This window comes from Pelodiscus sinensis, chromosome 7 (genome assembly GCF_049634645.1).
Source record: "Pelodiscus sinensis isolate JC-2024 chromosome 7, ASM4963464v1, whole genome shotgun sequence".
Classification (NCBI taxonomy): Eukaryota; Metazoa; Chordata; order Testudines; family Trionychidae; genus Pelodiscus; species Pelodiscus sinensis.
In genome coordinates this window covers 32,902,731-32,924,226 of record NC_134717.1, presented here as the reverse complement: position 1 = coordinate 32,924,226, position 21,496 = coordinate 32,902,731, and the positions used below count along the sequence as shown (strand labels likewise).

General features: G+C 41.8%; 1 protein-coding gene across 27 annotated transcripts in view; it reads left to right on the top strand.

Annotated features, from left to right (window-relative positions):
• The window catches only part of BAZ2B (bromodomain adjacent to zinc finger domain 2B), a 337,721-nt gene that overhangs the window by 184,994 nt on the left and 131,231 nt on the right, over positions 1-21,496 (top strand). For 26 of the 27 annotated variants that reach the window (XM_075933462.1, XM_075933451.1, XM_075933455.1 and 23 more), the window contains 3 exons: positions 8,176-8,373; positions 14,930-15,328; positions 20,806-21,421. In XM_075933462.1, the coding sequence (XP_075789577.1) occupies positions 8,176-8,373; positions 14,930-15,328; positions 20,806-21,421 (1,213 nt within the window). The remainder of the gene's footprint in view (positions 1-8,175; positions 8,374-14,929; positions 15,329-20,805; positions 21,422-21,496) is intronic. The other variant, XM_075933477.1, reaches the window with a different exon arrangement.

Sequence of the window (21,496 nt, the reverse complement as noted above, 5' to 3'; positions counted from 1 at the left end):
CATTTTTAGAGAAGTTTTCAGTTCCCTATTTTTTTGACTGTATGCCTTTTGAGTACATCTACACTGCCAAAAAAAAAAAAAAAATCTGCAGCAGCAAATCTCAGAGACTGGGTCACCATGGGACTTGTGCTGCTGGACTAAGAACAGCAATATAAATGGTTCAGTCAGGCTGGAGACTTGGTCTGAAATCCAAGTCAGTGAACTCAGGCTCTGAAACTTGTCGCTGCAGGGTTGTTTGCTTCACATTGCAAATATTCCCTTTGTTTTTTACTAGGGATGTTAAATGGCGTTTAATCAGCTAACCTTTTTGGGGTGGCGGGCGCCACATGGGGTTGCTAGGCTGCCTGGTGGCAGGGCCATGCATGCGCTGCGGGATCCAGGGGCTGGGGCTGCGCATGCACTGGGGACTCGGGGTGCAGGGCTGCGCATGCGCTGGGGTGCGGGGGCCGCGCATGCTCCCAGGGGCGGCACTAGGTGGGCGCACATAAATGCCTCGGCGGGCGCCATGGTGCCCATGGGCACCGCGTTGATGACCCCTGAACTAGTTGATGGAATTTCCATTGACTAGTCAATTGGTGGTTGGGGGGGGAGGATGGACTGCAGAGCTGCAGCAGGGCCTTTTAAATGTATTAAGAGCCACCAGGTTCTTAATATATTTTAAAAGCACAAGTGCAGCAAGGCAGACAGGGCTTTTAAGCCGGCTCTCCTCCCAGCACTGGCGCCTGCTCCCCCCCCCCCCCTTTGCTGTCTCTCTTTGATAGAGGCAGCAAGGGTGGGGGGAAGCAACTAGTTCAGTCACTGGTTGACTATCTGATAAGCATATGCTTATCAGATGGTCAACTAGTCGCTTACATCCATATTTCTTACAGTTGTATGTGCATTCTTAAAGAATTTCCTCTACTGAAAATGTATATCTTTGTTCTCTTCTTTTGGTCTTGTCAGGCTGTTAAATATAAATATAACATAATGGTGATGGCAAACTAACTCTCAGATGATCACTTAATGACTCATTGCTAAAGATAAAATTGTTCCTTTTCTAGTAAGTCAGGGCTACTCAACTTTGGAAGTCCTGCGCGCCACAATGATACTCACACCACATGCCAAGGGCTGCAACTTAAGTGTGGTTGCATATACATGCAAATATGTATGCAAATAGCTTCTTATACACTGATGGACATGAATACAAAGATTAAGGCAAGACTGCACAACAATGGCAGGCGCCATTTATGTCAGTTCTGCTGATATTAATAAAATGCAATATTTACCCGATTTCCACCCATATGAGAGCACTTTTAATGAGCAATGACAGTCCAGGAATTTAACTACATCTCAACAGAAGACCATTATACTGACTAGTTTTTGTTTTGGCTCCCACCCGTGGGCTGCAATCAAATGGGCCATGGGCTGCATGTGGCCTACAGGACACATGTTGATTAGCTCTTCTGTAAGTGAACACTTGCATATGACCGTGTGGTCATAGCTATATTGTTCTGCCCCAAAAGCATTAAAAGAAGTCAGTATACCTTAATTCTCTTCCCTTATAGCTTCCTTCGCCTTTAACTGAGTGTAAGAAGACTGGATAATATAAATTCAGGGCCAGATCTATCAACCTGCTATGCTGTTGCAGCAGCACAAAGCATTTAAAACTGGAGAACAATCTATTCAGGGTTCTCATGGCATTCAGGAATTTCTTGGTTGGATTGTGCAGGGCAGAGCTGGCATGTACTAGGGATGTTAAATTGCAGTTAATTGACTAGTTGAATAGTAGATGGAATTTCCATTGACTACTCGACTAGTCGGTAGGCACTTCCACACACCTCCTTTGAAATGTACAAGAGCCCCTACTGGGTGGGCATGGCTGTTTTGAAATGTACAAGAGTCCCCAGTGGGGGCTCTTGTGCATTTCAAAGCCATGGAACCCGAGGTCAGTGGGGGACTCCCCAGCTGACTTCGGGTTCCCCGCAGCATTTCAGCGGAACCCAGGATCAGGTGGGGACTCTCCAGCTGACTCGGGGTTCCACATGACTCTTTATGTGAAGTTCTCTGAGTCCAGGGGCAGATGAGAGATTTGTGGGGCCTAGGACAGTACAATTTCGTGGGGCCCCCCTTTGGAGGAAAAAAGGCGTCAAATGCGCATATTGAAGGCTATTTTCATATTAAATGTGAATTGGGTAAATTTGATAGAAACTTAATTTAGTAGGATAATTTTTATTTTAATTATATTGTAAGTCATTCTTAAACAAAATTCTGCATTAATAATTTAAAATATTCATTTGTATTTAAGTCTCCTTCCCCTCCTGCCTCACTCTCTCTTTCTCGTCTCCTCCTGACTCACCCTCTCTTTCTCTTCTCCTTAGTCCTCCCCCTCGTGCCTCTCACTCACGGAGCCCAAACCTGCACGGTGTCCCGGCTGAGCGGCACAGAACTCAGTCGAGCACCACGCCCTTCGCCTCCCACCCCGTGTCTGTGTACATCACCACCCCGCCCTCCTTCGCCTCCCGCCATGGCGCTTGGCTGAGTTCTGCGCGCTCAAGCGTCTATTTGGGCCCCATGCAGCACCTTGACGCAGGGCCTATTGCAGTGTGGGGCCCGAGGCAGCCACCCCGCTTGCCCTGTCCTGTATCCGCTGCTGCCTGGGTCCAGTGGCAGCTGGTGTGACAGAACAACTCTGGCCTTGTGCTAGGTCAGGTTGTGGCTTGCTGGTCACAGGATTCAGAATTTGCAAAGTTGCTTAATAAACTTCTGCTATATATGCCACTCTCTGAAGCTATAACATTCACATTTGGGCTTTTCAGCTGTATTTGATTCATGAATTTCAAATACCACTTTATGGCAGGTTTTGAAACATCTTTCTGACATCAACTCATCAAGCAGTTTTGTCTGGGTTGAAAAACTTAAAAAACAACAAGTAAGCTAGTAGCACCTTAAAGACTAACAAAACATGTAGATGGTTGGTCTGTGCCCATGAAAGCTCATAATACCATTTACATGTTTTGTTAGTCTTTAAGGTGCTACTAGTCTATTTGATGTTTTTTAAGTTTTTCAAATAACATAGCCTGTTTACTTGGGACCAGATTCTGCCCCACAGTTACCCATTAGAACCCTATTTAATTCGATGGGATTGCTAGCCAGAATAGAATTTGCCTCTTTAATTTCATATACTTTCTGTTTTATATCTTTTGTGTTCCCTGAAAGAACTTTTATATTACCCGTTTCTAAATCGTCCTTTGCATATTTTTAAGTGTATAATTGTTCTGACCAATCTCTTGGCAAATTTAAATCTTTCTGTAGTTTTCTCTGGTATATTTACGTTAAGATCTTGGTGCAGAAATCACCATTGTTTGGATGTACTACTTCTATATTGTCTCAGATGGGTAGCCATGGTAGTCTGTAACTTTAAAAAGAAGCTCTCAACATTAGAACTGCTAGACTATTTGTTGTTGTTGAAGTTTTTCCAGTTACAGTCTAACTCGGCTACCCCTCTGAAGCTTTTAAAAAAATGAGTAGTCCTGTAGCACCTTAGAGATTAACACAAAAATATCATGAGCTTTTTTGGGCAAAACCCAGTTCCTCAGATCGATGGAGAAAGTCTCTCTTTTATTTGCTGAAAATTTTTTTTTTTTAAATATCCCCATGAGTGAGGCGCTGACTTCCTGAAGGGTGGTGGGAGGGGAGGAAGCCCCGAACTTCTCCACTTGATCTGAATTGTGGGGAATAAATGAAGCAAAAAATGGCTCCATGAGCTGCTCTTTTCCTGTCCCTGGCATATGGGGAACGTGCCATTTTCCTTCCCCTGGGACACACTTCCTGGAGGCTTCCCCTGTGAGCCCTTCCTAGAGGCTTCCTTCCAGTGAATGCGAGCAGTGGGAAGGTATGTTACACAGTGCGTGCAACACGGTACGAAAACAAGTAAGTGCGCCCCATCCCCTCATGCCCCAGATCCTGAACCCTCATCCCTATCCCACTAATTGGCAGTCCTGTCCTTTTTCAGCAAACTTGACTTCTCATTTTTGGCCCCATCCCAGAGCCTGGGGAGGGGGCACAAAATACACTAACTCTGGAACTCCTGAAAAGTAAATCTGGCCTGAGGCTTTGAATCTCAGTCCTCCCCACCCTGAGCCCATCATACCCCAACACTGAGCCCCTCATGCCTTCATATAATACACCCCTGCCCTGGGCCCCTTATATCCCCACATCACCAAACTCTGCACCCCCCACACAGCCCAACCTTGTGCCCTAAGTCCATCATACACCCAAATTTCCTGCTCTGAGTCCTTCATACACCCCAGCCCAGACTCCTGCACCCCCACATCCCCAGCCCCTTGCCATAAGATTGACAAGACAGCCTGAATCTGTGCATGTAGCTATATTTGGCCAGTTATGATGTAAATCTCAAAGAACTGAGTGAAAAGATGCAGCAGCAGAAGTCCCATTAAATAAAGTCTATGAGTGCAATGTTTCATTTACGCTATTATTAATCATTGTCAGTTATCAATAATATTAAGTTGTATATTTTTAGTCATGCAAATGGGCATTCTTATACAGCTCTTTGTTGACCACTTGCTCGGAAGTTTGATGTAGTTTGGCTCTTTGGTTTGAAAAGATTGCCAATTCCGTGCTCTAAATGAACTTGTATCCTGATTCTCCCCCCGCCGCCCCCTCCAAACACATACTACAGTTTCTACTCTTAGTTACTAAATTGGTGTCCTGTGTAGAGAAATGTGACCAGTGCAACCATTATTGGCTTTTACCAATTTCAAAAGGGGCTTGAATAGCCTACAAGCTAAAACTCTTATGACTACAACAGTAATTCACAATGCAATGATGTTCCAAGTTTGTCCCTAGATATTTACTAGCAGAATACTGAGTTGTATGCCAAAAGCAGCTTTTCTTTTTGCAGAGTCTGTGTGTTATACATAGAATATACTCTATGCTTATCCTTTACTTTCTTCTGTTGTGCTTATTATACTTCAAACTCTCAACCAAGAAATGGTGCAGGTTTAATTATCATCTTTTGTCAGTCATACTTCTGTCTCATTTGTCTGCAAGTACTTGCCATTGTATTGCCCATAAAACCTCTCTTCTTAGTGAGATCACTTACTCTATGGCCATGTCTACAGTATGAAAAAGTCTGCTTTTTAAAACACGGTATCTAATATGTTTTAGAACCAGGGCATAGATGCACTAGTCTTAGTATTTGCATGTTAACTGGTGGAGGTAAACCCTAGCAAGTTGAGGTGGACCCACTCACAAATTCTCTTAACTGTTTTGTGGCTTGATAGTGTGGGTGGGGAAAATATCTTTCATTGAATCAGTTTCTGTAGGTGGAAGAGACAAGATTTGGAGCTTGCACTTCACGTCTGGACTCAGTGTGTTACTTCTAAATACATTCAAGTTGATTGTCAGCATCAGCTTGCTGGATCTCATGGTGTTCACGAATCTGTTATAAACATATATCTAATGGGTGTCTTTAAAAACTGGGCATTTACTATTTGTAATAGTTAAATGTATTGCACTGTTCGGGTGATTCTTATTCTACTTATACAGTTTTTTTTACTGCTTTCAAATCAGTATTCAGTTTCATTTTAAGACCTTAACTTTCGTGAAGACATATACTACTACTTTATTTGAAAGGAAGATAAAGAAATACATTTAAATATGCTGTAAATAGGATAAATCTCTAAATATTTAGGATCAGATTTTGACCTTGAGTAAGCAGATGTAGCACCACTGAAACCAAGTGCACAGAACCTGTTTTATGGTGTTTTAAATATCACAATGTTGGGCATATAAGGTGAAAGAGAAGTCACATGGCAAAAGCACTAATGCTACTGAAGCAGTCAGACCAGTCTTGACAAGCCCATAATAGAAATGCAAACACTGTGATTGACCAATAATTAACACTTCATTTGTTCTAAATGCTGCATTTAGTAAGTATTGCAATGGCAAATGGCAATTAATTCTAAAAATCCTGTCTTAAAACAAATTTTGGATTTCAGCATAGAATTCTCAATTCTTTTTAGGCTCCTTATTCTTCCTCTAAGATGATTATTATTCAATAACCTTGATTAAAAAAACTATACCAAACCTCTGATATATTCCTTTTAAAAAGCAAGTAAAGAAAAACTTATTTCTATAGATGCTTTCTTAAGTCATTCCTTTTGGTATAATTCATCAAAAGTATTGTCACCTTGTTCTTTCCAGACACCTTGATGCTTTCCTCCACAACCTGTCGGCATATCGCAGTATCAATTATTTTGCTTTCCTACAGGTCTGACCAGATCTCCCCACCTCTTCAGTGCACCATGTATCTGTATACATCTCATCCTGACTTTCAAGGTGCTTTTCAACTCCACTGTCTCTTTCTACATCTTAAACTTTGTTTCTCCCTACCCTCTACTTCTATAATTTGCATTCTGCCAATACTTACCTTTTTACATTTTGCTTTTGTCTGAAATGCATTTTTTTTAAACATTGCCTCTTGTATCTGACTTGACATCCTATTTTAATGTTTTAGGAGTCCTCCTACTTAGAGTCTCTCTTAAGATAGCTTGTTTGTAGCTTTTTCTTCTTTAAAGTGTCGACATATATTTTGCATCTTCTGTATTTTTGTCAGCTTTGTTGCTCTTGTATGTTGTTTCCTGTACTTGCCCATTACAGATTATAAGTGCTTTGATGAAGGGGCCATCTCTTCCTAAAAATGCCATGCAAATTTATAGTGCTAAGCAATAGAAACACTATATTAATCTTAGTGTTTAAACACATTTCTGTTCCTTTTTCGGTATCTGAACTGTACTCTTTCCGAAACCAGGAACCTCTGTATTGTTGGACAACATGTATTTTCATTTTATCTCAAGATAAATGTACTTCAAATGCATGTGCCTGTCACACACAGCTTTAGCAGAGCAGCTCCTGCTGTACGATCACTAGGCTGCTGAAAGGATACTCAATCTGTTAGTCTTGAGTGCTCTAAGGTTCTCTAGCTCTCAGTAGGCTGTAGCACTCATCCTGCCGTTGGCCTCTCTGGTATATCTCCTGGGGAGTTACCCCTTCATGAAAATGAGACCAGAAATTCCAGCTATGTTGGGCCCCCCAGGAGCAGTACTGACCCCTCAGATTTTAGACCCTCTCCAAGAACTCCAGTTGCATGAGCACTCTGAGTTAACTCTTCACTGTTACTAAGAAGTGAACACAGCAGCTTTGTAAGTATTTCCAAACACAATTATTCTTTACTTAAGCAGCATGAGAAATCCATAGGTCTAGACAAAATAGCACACTAATAAGCAGTACTTTGGGCTTGGTCCTCTGAGGATTGCAGGATTCCCAATACTACATATGGTTTCCCTTCCAAAGCATGGAGTGAGTTTCTTTCTCTGTGCGCCTGATCAGCTTGCTTCCCTTTTCCTTCGGTGGACTCTGGACTCCCCAGCTTCGAAACCATGCCCCTCAATCCTTTTCAAACATCCCTGTCCATGCTCTGTCTGTTTTTAGAGTTTACATGTCGTACCACCAAACATTAACCCCTGCAGATAACTTGTTGCAAAATGGCTTCTTACAGTCTTAATCCATCCTTTTATTCTCTCTGGGACAGGTATGTTCATTAGTTAGTAGTCTTTAACAGCTGTCTCTTTCAAAGACAGACTTTTGGGTTTCATTCCTTGCCCTACCTTTCAGCACCCAGAGACATTTTAGTACATGGAAGTAAGAAGAGTACCAGTCTCTTGTTCAAAATAATTTCAAGTTTCAAACACAGATTAACCAAGTTGACATAGTACCATTATTCAAATACCGTGATGAAGCTAATATACAATAATCTTATGGTAGATTTTATTGTTTTCAGGCTTGTTAGAAGAGACAGTCTCTGTGTGATCACCTAGTTATCTAGGCCTGAATTTGACAATTACACAGAGAATTGCTCATGTTGTTTTTAAAATTGATGACAGTTTGTATTTTCGCGTTCAGTGGGATACAGGTCTCCAAAAAGTCAATTCTTGACCGATATGATTAATTTATTCATTTTCTGGTTCTTCTTCTTTCCAGAGAACATCAAGAAAATAAGGTGTGTTAAAGATTTCTAATAATATTAGTTGAGACCAGCTAGGTCATATGAAGAAGAGATGGATGATGTAACAAATTAAAGTTTAATCATTAAAAATGTTTTTACATTTTCTCTAGAAACCAAGAAAGAAAGCAGTAGAAAGCTCCAGCAATAGTGATAGTGATTCAGGCTCCTCTTCGGACACTTCAAGTGAGGGCATTAGTAGTAGTGACTCAGATGATCTAGAGGAAGATGAGGAGGAAGAGCAAAGTATCGAAGAAAGTGAAGATGATTCTGATTCAGAGAATGAAGCACAACATAAAAACAAGAACAAGGTATGATAGGTGCATATTTTTGTAAAGCTAACAATCTTGATACTGAAAGTTACCTTTGAAAAATTAAACTCAGGTTTGTATCAGCTGAGGTATTGTTTAAGCATTAATACCTGGCAGGAAAGAGCATTTCCTGCCAGTTAATGACTCTCTCAGACTAAAATATGCCCTTAACTGAGCTGGTTGTTAACTTCTAAGAAATGCCTGACTGGGAGGTAATTTTTATTATAAATTGGAAAATATACGAATATAAAGACAAATTAAGTACATATGTACTGTAAAGTTGAGTTGAATAGTATGCTACCATGGACACTGCATTCTGTTAATAGCTGCTCCTAGGGTATCCTTTATCCTACCAAGTGCTCATAAAGCAGGATAGGAATCTTAGCATTCTGTTTCCATATTTCTGATACATATTGGCTCTTTTCCTCTTGTCTGCAATTTCCAGAGGCATTCCAAAGTTATCATGCAGCTTGTGTTAGCTAGAAACCCTTCTATAGCTTGCTGCCAGATCTTCTGTTCCTGTGGGAGCAGTCAAGTGGAGGTTCGTTTTGCCCTCAACTTTTCTTTGCCAAGTTACTATTTTATCTTTTTTCTTTTCAGACAATAACAAAAGTAAACAGTTATTTTGTCTGCCATTTCTCTCTCTGGATCAAGATTTGAGCCATGGGATGGTTGCAGCTACCCAGAGTTGGCATTTTAGTACCTCCCTGTGGAACTCCTCTTCCCCCACTGCAGGCACTGCATAACTGTCATGTAAACACCAAGCTAAAACCAAGTGGTGCTTTGTAAGGCAGCTTTTACAGGCTCTTCAGAAGGTGAATTGCGCCCTGCCTGTTCTGAGCCTGTCAGCTCTTTTACTGAAAGACTGTGACTTGGATATGCACTTGAGGTCCTCCCCATGCCCCAAGAAGCCATTACTCCAACACAGAAAAGCCGAATCTTTAGACACAAAACAGAGCAGAAAGAGACTCTAGTGATGAGGAGGACTTCAGTTAGCCAGTCCCAGGACATAACAGGACCAGAAAGAAAAATCCTGTAAAGGACTCCAGGCTTTCCTTTGAGCTCCCTAGAGAAAGAAGCAGGGCTTGTACTGAGAGCTGGAATCAAGGAACACTGGTGATGAAATCTCATTTCTCTGGTTAGGAGAGTGGGATCCTGAGGGGATGCCATTGAAAAGATTTTTCTGGAGGACTCAAGGCATTGCATAAAGAAGCCACTAAAGATCAGCCCTAGCCACAACTGAATGGGAACATCTGCAGAGGACCAGAAGGGCTAAAAAATCCAAAATGAGCAAAAAAGAGAGGAGAAAAAACTAAAAAAAAACCAAAGCATAAACTAAGCAGTGTTTGCTCTCTGACTCAGAAGCCATTATCTCTACTGTAGAAGGGGCTTAGGACATAGAAAAAAATATAAGAAACATTTTGTTCCTCTTAAAATGTTTGACACTATGTATTGAAAGTTTACAGCCATGATCCAGATCCAACCTTAAGGCACTAGATGGCAATCTAGAAGTCAAATAAAGTACCTGCCTCTAATTCATAATTTGAATCATTCTTCTAGACCAAAGAGCTGACAGCCTCACTAGGGCCCTGGGCAAAGCAGGGGTGGCTCTTCACTTCTGGAAGGAGTGGTGCAGGGGGTAGCCAGCCCTCAACATTGCCTGGACTGCAGCATGTCCCCACTCCCTACACCCAAACCCTATACAGTGCTCTGGTGCTCCAGCAGCAATGAAGGGCCCGGGGCACTTTCCCTCTTTGTCTCCCCCCCCCCCCCCCTTGTCGGTGAGCCTGCTTCTTAGATGGTGATCAGAGAGGAATGGGAACTCCCTGGTAAGGGTAAATGCTGTAGCAGGCATGCATCTAAGTACTGCATACTGCCAGAATAAAAAAATGTCATTACAGATATACCACAGACCAATGTTCCAGTGACATCTTTAGCAAAAGATAGGGTAATCCCACCTCTAGGAGATTTCTTCCTCCAAGATCCAACTAATAGGAAGAGGAAAGCCTTCATCAGAAGATACAAAAAACAGAACTATGTAGCACTTTAAAGACTAACAAGATGGTTTATTAGGTGATGAGCTTTCCTGGGCCAGACCCACTTCCTATTCATCAGTAGGAACTTTGATGCTTTGTTGGCCATCCTGAAAGCATCTGTGCTTTGCATGAATCACAATGTCCTGGGAAGAGGACCTTAAGATCATGAAGAATGGAGACTATCCTGAATTCCACTATTTATTTGGTGTATGCAGTCCTGTTAAGCCAAGCCATGGAGATCTTATCAGTGATGTTCGAGATCGAAAAGAGAGTTGAGTCATTTTGCAGACCTCAAAATGTGCCTCATTGTTTGTGATTAGGCACATTGACATAGTGGACTGTCTCTGAAATAGTGCCAAAGTTCCACTGCAATGTAAATTCTGTGTCCAGTACAGTATTAATTCAGAAGGCTCCTTTTTCTTTGTGATGTTGAGTGGGGTTTAATTAATAGAGATTGCCTGTCTCCTAGAACTGGAAGGGACCTTGAATCCAGTCCCCTGCCTTCACAGCAGGACCAAGTACCATCCCTGACAAATTTTTGCCCCAAATTCCTAACTGGCCTCTGCAAGGATTGAACTCACAATCCTGGGTTTAGGAGGCTAATATGCAAACCACTGAGCTATCCCTCCCCTCTCAAGTTATCGCTTTCTCTGCAGGCCATGTAGCTTGCCACATATATTTTAAATAATTATTTCGCCCTGTAAAATTATCCACGATGGGTGCCTTTCTTCCAGCCTCCTTACAAAAAAAATTACCAAGATCCCTGTCTTGAGCAACTTTGTCAAATGTAAGCTGATGTTAAATTAAATCTCCACTCTCCAGGTCAGAGGACCAGTAGGATTTCTTCAGAAGAAAGATTCGTAGGGCTACTTTGTTTTCTTCATTTTCCAGAAGAGCTTTGGGAAGATGGGTGTGGGTATGATTCAAAGCTGTTCTGGATCTCAGGCACTCCACAGGTGGATGATGAAAACAAGATTTCTTCTTCATTTCAATGGCCTGTCTTAAGGGGACTTCCTTACTTTTGTGGCTCTAGCAGATGTTCTCATGCAACTATGCAGCTGTGGACTATTATAATTTGCATGGCCCACTGCCGGTGAAGATGCCCAGTTCAGCCTCTTATCTCCCGCAGTCTTTCCAAGATGCTGGAGATAATACTAACCAGACTCAGGTCTCAGGGCCCTTATGTTGATCGGGGTTCTGATTTAAGCAGTAGCACACAGTGCCACAGTCTGAACGCTGGAACCGCTTCAGGCACACAGAGTTCACGAAGAGAGTTTACCTGGCAATGTAAATAGACATTGTTGGTAAAGTATGCAAGGGTAGCCTTAGCTCAGTGTTTGCATCTGCTGGACGACTTTGTTTCTTGTAGAAGAGCTTGAGCAAGATTCCCTATCAAGTGCTTCCTGGCCATTCTTCTGAAAGTATAGAACCATGCAGCCGAACGCCTGCAAGATCAGGCACAGGTGCCAGGTGCCAAACACGCTCAGATGTGGACAATCCCTGTGCCTTCCAGATTCATAACTAGTACCGGGTGGCTGATGGGAGTCACAGTACAGTGTCTGGTATCTGAAACTTCAAGGAAAGGAACAAGAGAATCAACCATTGGACCTCAAAGATGTCAAGCTAGTGCTATGGAAGTTCTAGAATTACTTAGAGGGAAAACGTGTTCTGGTGCAGTTGGGCAACATGATTACTATCGGCATGTACCAGTAACCAAGAGGGAAGGAGGAGTGTTAACTTCGCATGCAGAAGTGATGGAAATAGTGAAATGGACAGCATAGCAGAAGCTGAGTCAGCAACTCAGAATGGTGTCTGTATCAGAAAATCCTAACTCTGATTTTGCAGAAGTTCAGCTTTCTTGAAGTTAATCTATTCAGCAGTCAAAAGAACTCAAAGCAGTCCAAGTTTTTCACAAGGGTCTCAAACCCCAAATCACCCCTGGGAATGAATGCTCTTTCATATAGGTGACCAGAAATTCTGCAGTATGTATTCCCACTTTTTCCACTTCTGAGAGAGATGATCCAGAAGATAAGGTGAGAGAGTCTTACCTAAAGTGTTGCAACAGCTTTTTGGTTAGGTGACGTGTCTTTGGACAGAATGAAGGCATGGAAAAATTAATTCACCTCATGGAAGAATGATTCTGTGATTCTTAGCACCACTTTGTTGTCATGGAACACTCAGTGAGGATAAAGCTGATCAGGATGGCCAGAAAACAGGTTATGATGATTAGCAGGGCTCAACAAACTATTGAATCTACTCGCCTGTGCAGAGTAGATTTCAGCCCGGTGCCCCGTTTACCAGTTTACCAATGCGGCTCTTGTGCATGCGCAGTGCGGGGCTGGCGAGTGGCTTCCGCCACCATTTGTGAAGCCCTGATGATTAGGTGAAATGGAGGTACTGATATCAGTGACTCAAAAACTGTGTAGTAAAGGCTTTTAACACGGTTGGTAGGTTCAACTTGGGAAAGATTGATTTGGCCAGACTGGCTGCTATGAGAAATTTGGATAGATGAGGTTTCTGTGTCAAGAAACCAGATGATCTTGCAAATATGAGACTACATTGACACCTGGCACTGTTATAGTGGGATGAAATTCCTTATCCACATCTTCCTAAAGCAAGCCCAGGATAACTGGGATTACAGGATCCTTCGGATTTTTGTTGTATTCTGGTCATCATGAGCTAAACTTAGTCTACGTGGAGGAGTAGGCCTTTAGTGGTGTAGCTTGTCAGGAGTATAGTTCTATTCAGTTTGGAAGATCATCTCAGTGCAATAATCATGCTGTGAGTTGCAGGTGGTCTGGATGAAGAAATGGGCCTGGTTAAAAGATGTCCAGTCTCACTAGTCCTGCAGTTAGGGTTCCAATTTCAGTTCTGTCAGATCAGAAAACCATGTCTCTCTTTGGCCATTGTGGTGTTGCCACTGTTGCCTTTGCCTCTTCTATAAGAGCACTGAAGTATACTAAGCGTGCCTAATTGACAAGAAGATCGGGTTTCTTGTTTGTTACTTTTCATCTGATGTACTAAGGAATCAGGTATCCAACCTATTACTGACTAGGTGGATCAAGCTGTGCACGATAGAGACATGTACCATGCATCAGGTGGTGCATGGTACATGCCTGTTCAAGACTCAATCAAGGTACACTTCACAAGATGTGTGGTGGTGATGTGGGTGGAAAGAGCTTGAGCTACTATCACAAGAGATCCGCGGGGTAGTAAAATGGTCTTTGCTAGTTCATGTCTTCAGCAGAAGCCTCCCTTTTGGCAACAAGGCATTTCAGGCAGGATTCAGTAATAGTATTGCTAATTAATTCTGGGGGCTCTTCCTTGTCTTATTCTGTATTTCCTCTTGCTCTCTACATCTGTTGACTGTTCACTGTTCTATATCTACTAGCCAATAGCCCATCATAAGACAGGATTTTCGGGTCTCTTCTCCACATCTCTCTCTCTCTCTCTCTCTCCTCCTCCTATTTGCCTCCCCCCCTCTCTCTCAGCTGTCCTCCGCCTCCTGCCTCTCTCTCCCATCTCTCTTTCTCTTCTCCCCCTCCTTCCTCTCACTCGGGGAACCACAGAGCCCAAACGGTCGCATGCGCCACTTGCTCCCGCGCGGTGGCCCGGCTAAGTGGCGCAGAAGTCAGCCAAGCGCCACTGCGGGAGGCGAATGGGGGTGGGGCGGTGATGTTCACGGCCAGGGAGCAGGGCCTGGAGCCCCTGTCACGCCGCACATCATCGCCCCGCCCCTCTTCTCCTCCCGCAGTGGCGCTCGACTGACTTTTGCGCCGCTCAGCTGGGCCACTGTGGGGGAGTGGCACAGAAGTCAGCTGAGCGCCATGGGGGAGGCAAAGGATGTGACTTGGGCAACAGCGCTGCCCAGAGGCAACAGCCAGTATTTCAGCATTACAGAGTCACAGGCATTGGGCTACTATATATATATCAGAATCATGGGACAAGCTGGATTTGTGCAATGGTACATTTCTTACCAGATGATTTATTTTCTGTTACAGTGTCTCCTACAGTTCTACCTCCCTAACTGGCTTCCAAGCCAAGGGACATGTCTTTAGACCATAGCTTACCGTGCATAGTTTATTGGTTGACTTAGGGGTTATTTTTACTAATCTTTTTCTGAAGTTGTTACTTATTTTCTTGAATGAATCATCTGGCAGCCTGTCAGAGAAAGGGCAGGGTTAGTACAGAGAATGTTAGTTTTGAACCGCCTTACAAAACTGCAGCGAGAATAGAGAATAGCCTATACATATCAGAACTGTACAGTATGATGTTAGAAATGCAATACCATTATGTTTATCAAGAATATATTTCAAAGCAACTCATGTTTAGCATTGTTTTCATGTTAAAAGATGAAGATCAAGCAATTAAATATACTGTAAGATTAATTTAAAATAAATTATTTTATTTTGAGAGAATTCAAGATGCTTTACGGTGATTAATGATATAACATTTTGCTTGTCATCAATATTTAATGAGCTTGTATAATCTATACAAATTTTGTAAAATATTTTTTACAGGTGCTAATGCATAGTGGTGTAACAGACATGAAAGCAGATGGACAAAAAACGCATGACAAGTCCCAGGAAAAGAGAATACACCAGCAGATACCTCTTATGTCTGATTCCCAGACTCCCTCATCATTCCAGTCCCAGCAGATGCAGCCTCAGGTTTTGTCACAGCAGCTTCCCTTTATTTTCCAAAGCTCTCAGGCAAAGGAGGAATCTGTGAACAAACACACAAGTGTAATACAGTCTACGGGATTGGTGCCCAGTGTGAAACCTTTGTCTTTGGTAAATCAAGCCAAAAAGGAAACTTACTTAAAACTTATAGTTCCTTCTCCCGATCTTCTAAAAGCAGGGAATAAAAATACCTCTGAAGAATCTAGCCCTTTGACCAGTGATGTAAGATCAAAACGGGTGAGCAGAAATTACTGGCTTACCAATACTTTATTCCACAGCAACTGTGTCTATATGAATGTCCTTTTTGAAAAATTGTAGCATTATGTTTTTCAAGTACTTTATTATAAAATACAGATTTTGGGAGAGAGTTGTATTGTTTTAAATTACACAAAACTTAATCTTGGCATATTTAAAAAACTCTATTAGGTTTTGAATGGTGTTAATTACTGATAGTTATGTGCAGTTAGTACTAAATCAGTATTAAAGATATCTGGTTGCACTTTAGAACAGCTAATCATAAGACTCAGGTAAAAGGTTTTATATTACTGAGTGTATTATGTAAACTATCAGTGCCTTTTAGTATTCTGACACAATATTTTTGAAAAATCAGCTCATAGCGTTACACCGTGTTCATGAAGTACCCACAGTAGTTGCTTCTCAGAACATACTTGGTTTCAAGGTTGATTAGTTTCATACTCTGCAGACACTGGTCCCTTACAAGTCCACTGAATGACAGTAGAATGCCATTGAAAGTGCCACACAAGGTTTACAGTAAGTCACTCTGGCTCAGTGAAACTAGTGCTCATGCTGATAAGCTCTTAGGGCCAGATTTTTAAAGATATTTGGGTGCCTATAAGTGTAGGTAAGTATCAAATGGGATTTTAAAAGTGTATAGAACATTAACTTCTATTGATATCAGTGGAAGTTAGATGTCTAGTAGTTTTAAAAAATGTCATTGATATCAATAGAAGTTAGTGGCTAAGGCTCTATAAAAATCCCGCTAGTTATTTATCTACATTTTTAGTTTCTGAGTATCTTTAAAAATCTGGCCGTTATCCACAAGAAACTCAGTAAGACTATTAATGTGAGTATTCACCAGGGCTCTGTCCAGACTCAGGGTTTTTTTCGGGAAAAGTAGCCTTTTTCCGAAAAAACTTCCCCTGCATCCAGACTCAAGCCGCGTTCTTTCGAAATTAAATCGAAAGAACGCGGCTTTTCTTTCGATGGCGGTAAACATCATTTCACGAGGAAGAACGCCTTCTTTCGAAAGTTCCTCTTTCGAAAGAAGGCGTTCTTCAATGTAAATAGGGCTTCTTCGAAAGAGAGCATCCAGACTCACTGGATGCTTTCTTTCGAAAAAGCAAGCCGCTTTTTCGAAAGTTCAACATGCAGTCTAGACGCTCTCTTTCGAAAGAGGCTCTTTCGAAAGTATCTTTCGAAAGAGCCTCTTTCAAAAGAGGCTTGCAGTCTAGACATAGCCCAGGGTAATAGAGGGGAACCAGAATCTAGCACTAAGACAGTAATACAAGAATAATGTAGCGCATTAGCATTAGGAGCATGAGTGTCACCTGAAATCATTGCTCTAAACTAATAGGGGCTATAACATGGATATTTTCTGAAGGCAGCCTATGAAATGTTTGACTCTGTTGGGAGCACTCTCCAGTTCTTAATCAGTGGGTTAGATTTTTGCATTTGGAGGATCCTTGAAAAAAAGCAAAAGCTTGAGAGATTCTTCAAGCTCCAGTGGAATATTGACCTATGGGAGGAAAGGAAAATACTTTACTGCTAATAAAAATATAAAAACTCATGTTTTAAGGCAGTATTTAAGGTTTAACATACATTAATGGCAAGTCTACATTTAAAATGCTGCATTGGCACAGCTGCAGCACTTTAATGAAGATGTACATTGAAAAGAGAAAGATCTTCCAGCATAGTTAATTCATCTCCCTGAAGGATGGTTCTTATGTTGGTGGGAAAAGCATGGTGCTGTCTGGAAGGGTGGGGACGGGGAGCGGAGTTGGTCAGTACAACTACATCACTCCTTGTAGATTTTTCACACTGTTGAGCAACATAGATATGCCAATGTAGACATGTAGAATAGACCATACCTAACTAAATAATGCAGTATTATTTTCTTATTCTTTATCGTAGTATCTTAGAATTCTGAGGGATCTGAAATACTATAATATAATATTAGGAAAAATAGAAGCTAAAGACAGTGTAAGTGCACCTTGCTGGATTATGAAGGTTATAAACTTCTGTATTAATTGTACTAGAAGGTTTACCCAGAGTTACTTGGGCCCTTCAGGGCAGGGGGCTGCAAGTATCAGAGGTGCAGGAGTCAGGACGGGGATTTGGGAATGTGTTGGGCTCAAGGCTAGGGGAGTGAGGAGTGCAGGAGTCAGGGCACAGATTGGGGGGAGGGGGCTCAGGGTAGAGAGTGGGGGTGCCAGAGTCAGGATGGGGGCTTGAAGTCACAGGAAAACTGAGGGTAAGGGGCTCAGCCTAAGGTGCTGAAAAATTGGGGGGACTTACCAGAGCCACCCATAGTGGGTGGAAGTGTTGCTGCTCCGTCGACAGTTCTTCCTGGGGAGCTGGGGCTATGTTGCCCTGGATATTTCTCCCACAAGCTGCGCTGCCCCCCCATCCTGGGGAGAGGATGGGACTGGGTCCTCGCTAGGGGTGGGGGGATTGGGCTGGCAGGTGGCTTCTCGCAAGGAGAACAGGGTTGCTGGCTGGCAGGACCCCCTCCCTCATTCAGCGTTGGGGGTAGGAGGCCTGCTTACTTTGGTCATTGGCTGGCTATATGGAGAACCCTGGCCACTCTTCCTGGTGCAGCTATCCCCCTGTGGTCACTCTGCAGAATAGCTATCTCCCACACTCGCCTCCCCCCTGTGGTCATTACAGAACATAACTGTCCCTGCTCTCAGAACTTTTCCTTTCCATTGTAATAGAGATGTAGCCATGTTAGTGTGATCTTGCTGAAACAAAAGAAAGGATTATGCAGTACTTTAAAGACTAACAAGATGGTTTATTAGGTGGTGATCTTTCGTTGGCCCGACCCACTTCCTCAGATCAAATTCTAGAAGAGAATTGGCATGACCATATGTACCAAAGGAATACAATGAAAAAAAAGTGAACACATTATAAAACTGACAAATCAGATTTAGAACAGAAGGGGGATGAGGAGAAGGGCTAGTATCTATGAGATAATGATACTAGGGACGATAATTGGGGAAGCTATCTTTGTAATTGGTAAGGTAATTAGCATCTTTGTTAAGGCCCACTTAAATAAAGTGTCAAATTTAAGCATGAATGACATTTCTGAGGTTTCTTTTTGTAGTCTGGTGTTAAAGTCTCTTTGAAGTAAGATACATGTAGTGAGGTCACTAAGATTATGCCCAGGTTGGTTGAAATGAAAAGAAACTGGTTTATCCTTGTGAAGATGTCTGATTTGTGGGCATTAATTCTTTGGCGAAGTATCTGAGAAGTTTGTCCGATATACATGGCAGAAGGACCCTGTTGGTACATGATGGCATAAATTATATTTCTGGATGAACAGGAATATGTGTTCTTGATCTTGTAACTGACATGGTTAGGTCCAGTGATGGTGTCATCAGAGTAAATATGTGGTCAAAGTTGGCAACGGGGTTTGTTGCAAGGGAAAGTTCCAGGGTTGGCATGGGCGTGGTATGTCCTGTGGTTGTTGGTAAGAATCATCCTGAGGTTACGTGGTTGTCTATAGGAGACTATATTGGAGACTGTCCCCCTAACCTGTTCCAATATAGGTTGTAGGTTATTGATAATGCGTTGGAGGGGTTTAAGTTTGGGGCCATAGGTGATGACAAGTGGTGTTCTATTGCTGGTTTTCTTGGGCCTGTCTTGAAGTAGATGGTTTCTGGGTATTCGTCTGGCTCTTTCAATTTGTTTGTTTTTTTTTATTTCCCCCAGTGGTTAATTGAGAATTACAAACGCTTAGTAGAGATCCTGAAGTTTCTGGTCTCTGTCAGTGGGATTAGAGCAAATGCTGTTGTACCTAAGGGCTTGGCTATAGACGATGGATCGTATGGTGTGTCCTGGTTGGGAGCTGGAGGCATGTAGGTAACTGTAGGAGTCAGTGGGTTTTCTGTAGAGAGTGGTATTTAATTTACCATTAGTAATTTGTACTGTGGTATATTACTAATTGTAAATTAAATACCACTCTTACGATAAGAGGAAGCTATGTACCAAATTTGGTGGTCCTAGCTCTTAGGGGTTTAGCAGGAGTTCTTGAGCAATACAGACTCATGGATGGATGGACTCCTGGATAGACAGACATACTCACTCTCTAAAATGTGTATATATAGATTACATGCTGACAAAGAAAGAAAAAGGGATTTTGTCATATGGCTCCTATTAAGGAGTTGAGTTGCTAAAAATCAGTGCACCGCATTGAAAATTCACTCCTCTGGGATTGTCCAGCCTGAGTATTTTTATCTTTGCTTCTCATGATTTCAGTCAGATTGTTAATGTAGTTTTAACACTTTAACATGTGTAGTGTGTAATCATAATTTCTTATTCGTGTATGGATATTGCCTGTATATTTTCATTGATTATTTTCCCTTGGGGAAAATGGAGTATTCTTATGGCCCTTAAAAGAGCCTTGAAAATATAGCATAAGGTCTACTGTAAACTTCTGAGGCACCCTGATAGGAGTTTAAAACTGATTAAGATGTATGGAAAGGGAATCTCTTGGTGGTTGTTGAGTGAATTCAAGAGCTGCTTTGTTTCCCTAACTAAAGAATAAGTATGCTGCCTTTGAGCATTTTCAACCACTGCTCATCTAGATAACCAACAGCCTGGTATTCTAACAACGCCTTTTGGAATGATCCTAGTGGCTCGCATATTCTCATTGATTTCTGTTTCAAATTTTGCTATTCCAGACATCTTTTAATCTTCTGTTATTTTAAGAAGCCATTATGATGATGTATTCATTAAGTGTTATATTTAGTGTTTAAGATTTATGAGCTAACAGTTTGATTTGCATTAAGTTGTTTTACTGTGTGTAAATAAGAAAAGCAAGATTATCAGATTTCCATAGCAATAGAAGTAAAAAACACTACACTGGGCATGTCCTGTTTCGTGTATTTTTTTCTGATGGCCATGTTTTAATAAGAGATAAATTATTAGTTTCCAGTTATAAGTGTAGCAGGTGATAGGAGTGTTCAGACTGAAGCTTATATCATTACTCCCATGAGCTTAATATCTTGAATCCCTGGGTCAGTCATCTTTCTTTACTTGATTTATCACTGAAAAATCTAGATGTCCTAATACCCGATCATCTTAGGGTTGCCAGATGGTTTCAGCAAAAATACCGTAATCTCTCTTCTTCTTCCCTCCCCCCCTCCCCTCCAAAAAAAAAGTGCCAGGAAAATTTTTGTTGGCATAGGCCACTCCCCCCACCCCTCCCTAATTTCTGTCAGGTGCTGATCTGGGAAAAGCATTTTGTATATCCAGTATTTTCTAAATGTATTTACCAGACAGATGGTGCAAATACTGGGCTATCTGGTCCAATGCCGGACACCTGGCAACCCTAGATCATCTACCCACCTTGTGAGCTACCTATTCTCCCACCTACTAAACTTACTTTTTGTGGATGCAAAAGGTGAGGGCAAATATAATTTTCCTCGTGAGATGCAGTCTTTTTTTATTTTGTTGCCTCTCTGTCTCCACAGGAACAATATAAACAGACATTCCCAACACAGTTCAAGAAACACGAATCATCTAAGAACCTGAAGAAGGTTATCGCAGCTTTGTCAAGTCCAAAACCAACCTCTAGTTTACCAGCTCATCAAAAACACGCATCTCTAGAAAACAACCATTCTAATCCATTCTTGACAAATGCACTTTTAAATAATCACCAACCTAATGGAGTTATTCAGAGTGTCATTCAGGAAGCACCTCTAGCACTTATAACCAAATCTAAATCCCAGCCTAAGCTAAATGAAAACATGGCTACTTCTAGCAGTGCCCCCTTTTCTTCACCAGGAAATGTAAGTACTTGTGGGAAAAAAACATCTGGTAACCGGACACCTGTTATGCCCTCTACCTCTCCTGTGTTACCTGGTCTGGGAAAGGAAAAAGCAGTCAGCAATAATGCAATAACATCAGTAAAAACACAGCACCGCCTTCATTCTTCAAAAACTTTAGTGGAACAGTTTAGAGGAACAGATTCAGACATTCCTAGTAGTAAAGACTCTGATGACTCAAATGAAGACGATGATGATGACGATGATGAAGAAGATGATGATGAAGATGAAGATGATGAGGATTCTGATGATAGCCAATCAGGTTATTATTTAACTTTTCAATATAAACATTGAAAATATTAATCAAAATTTTGAAGAAATAAATTTTCTAACACTC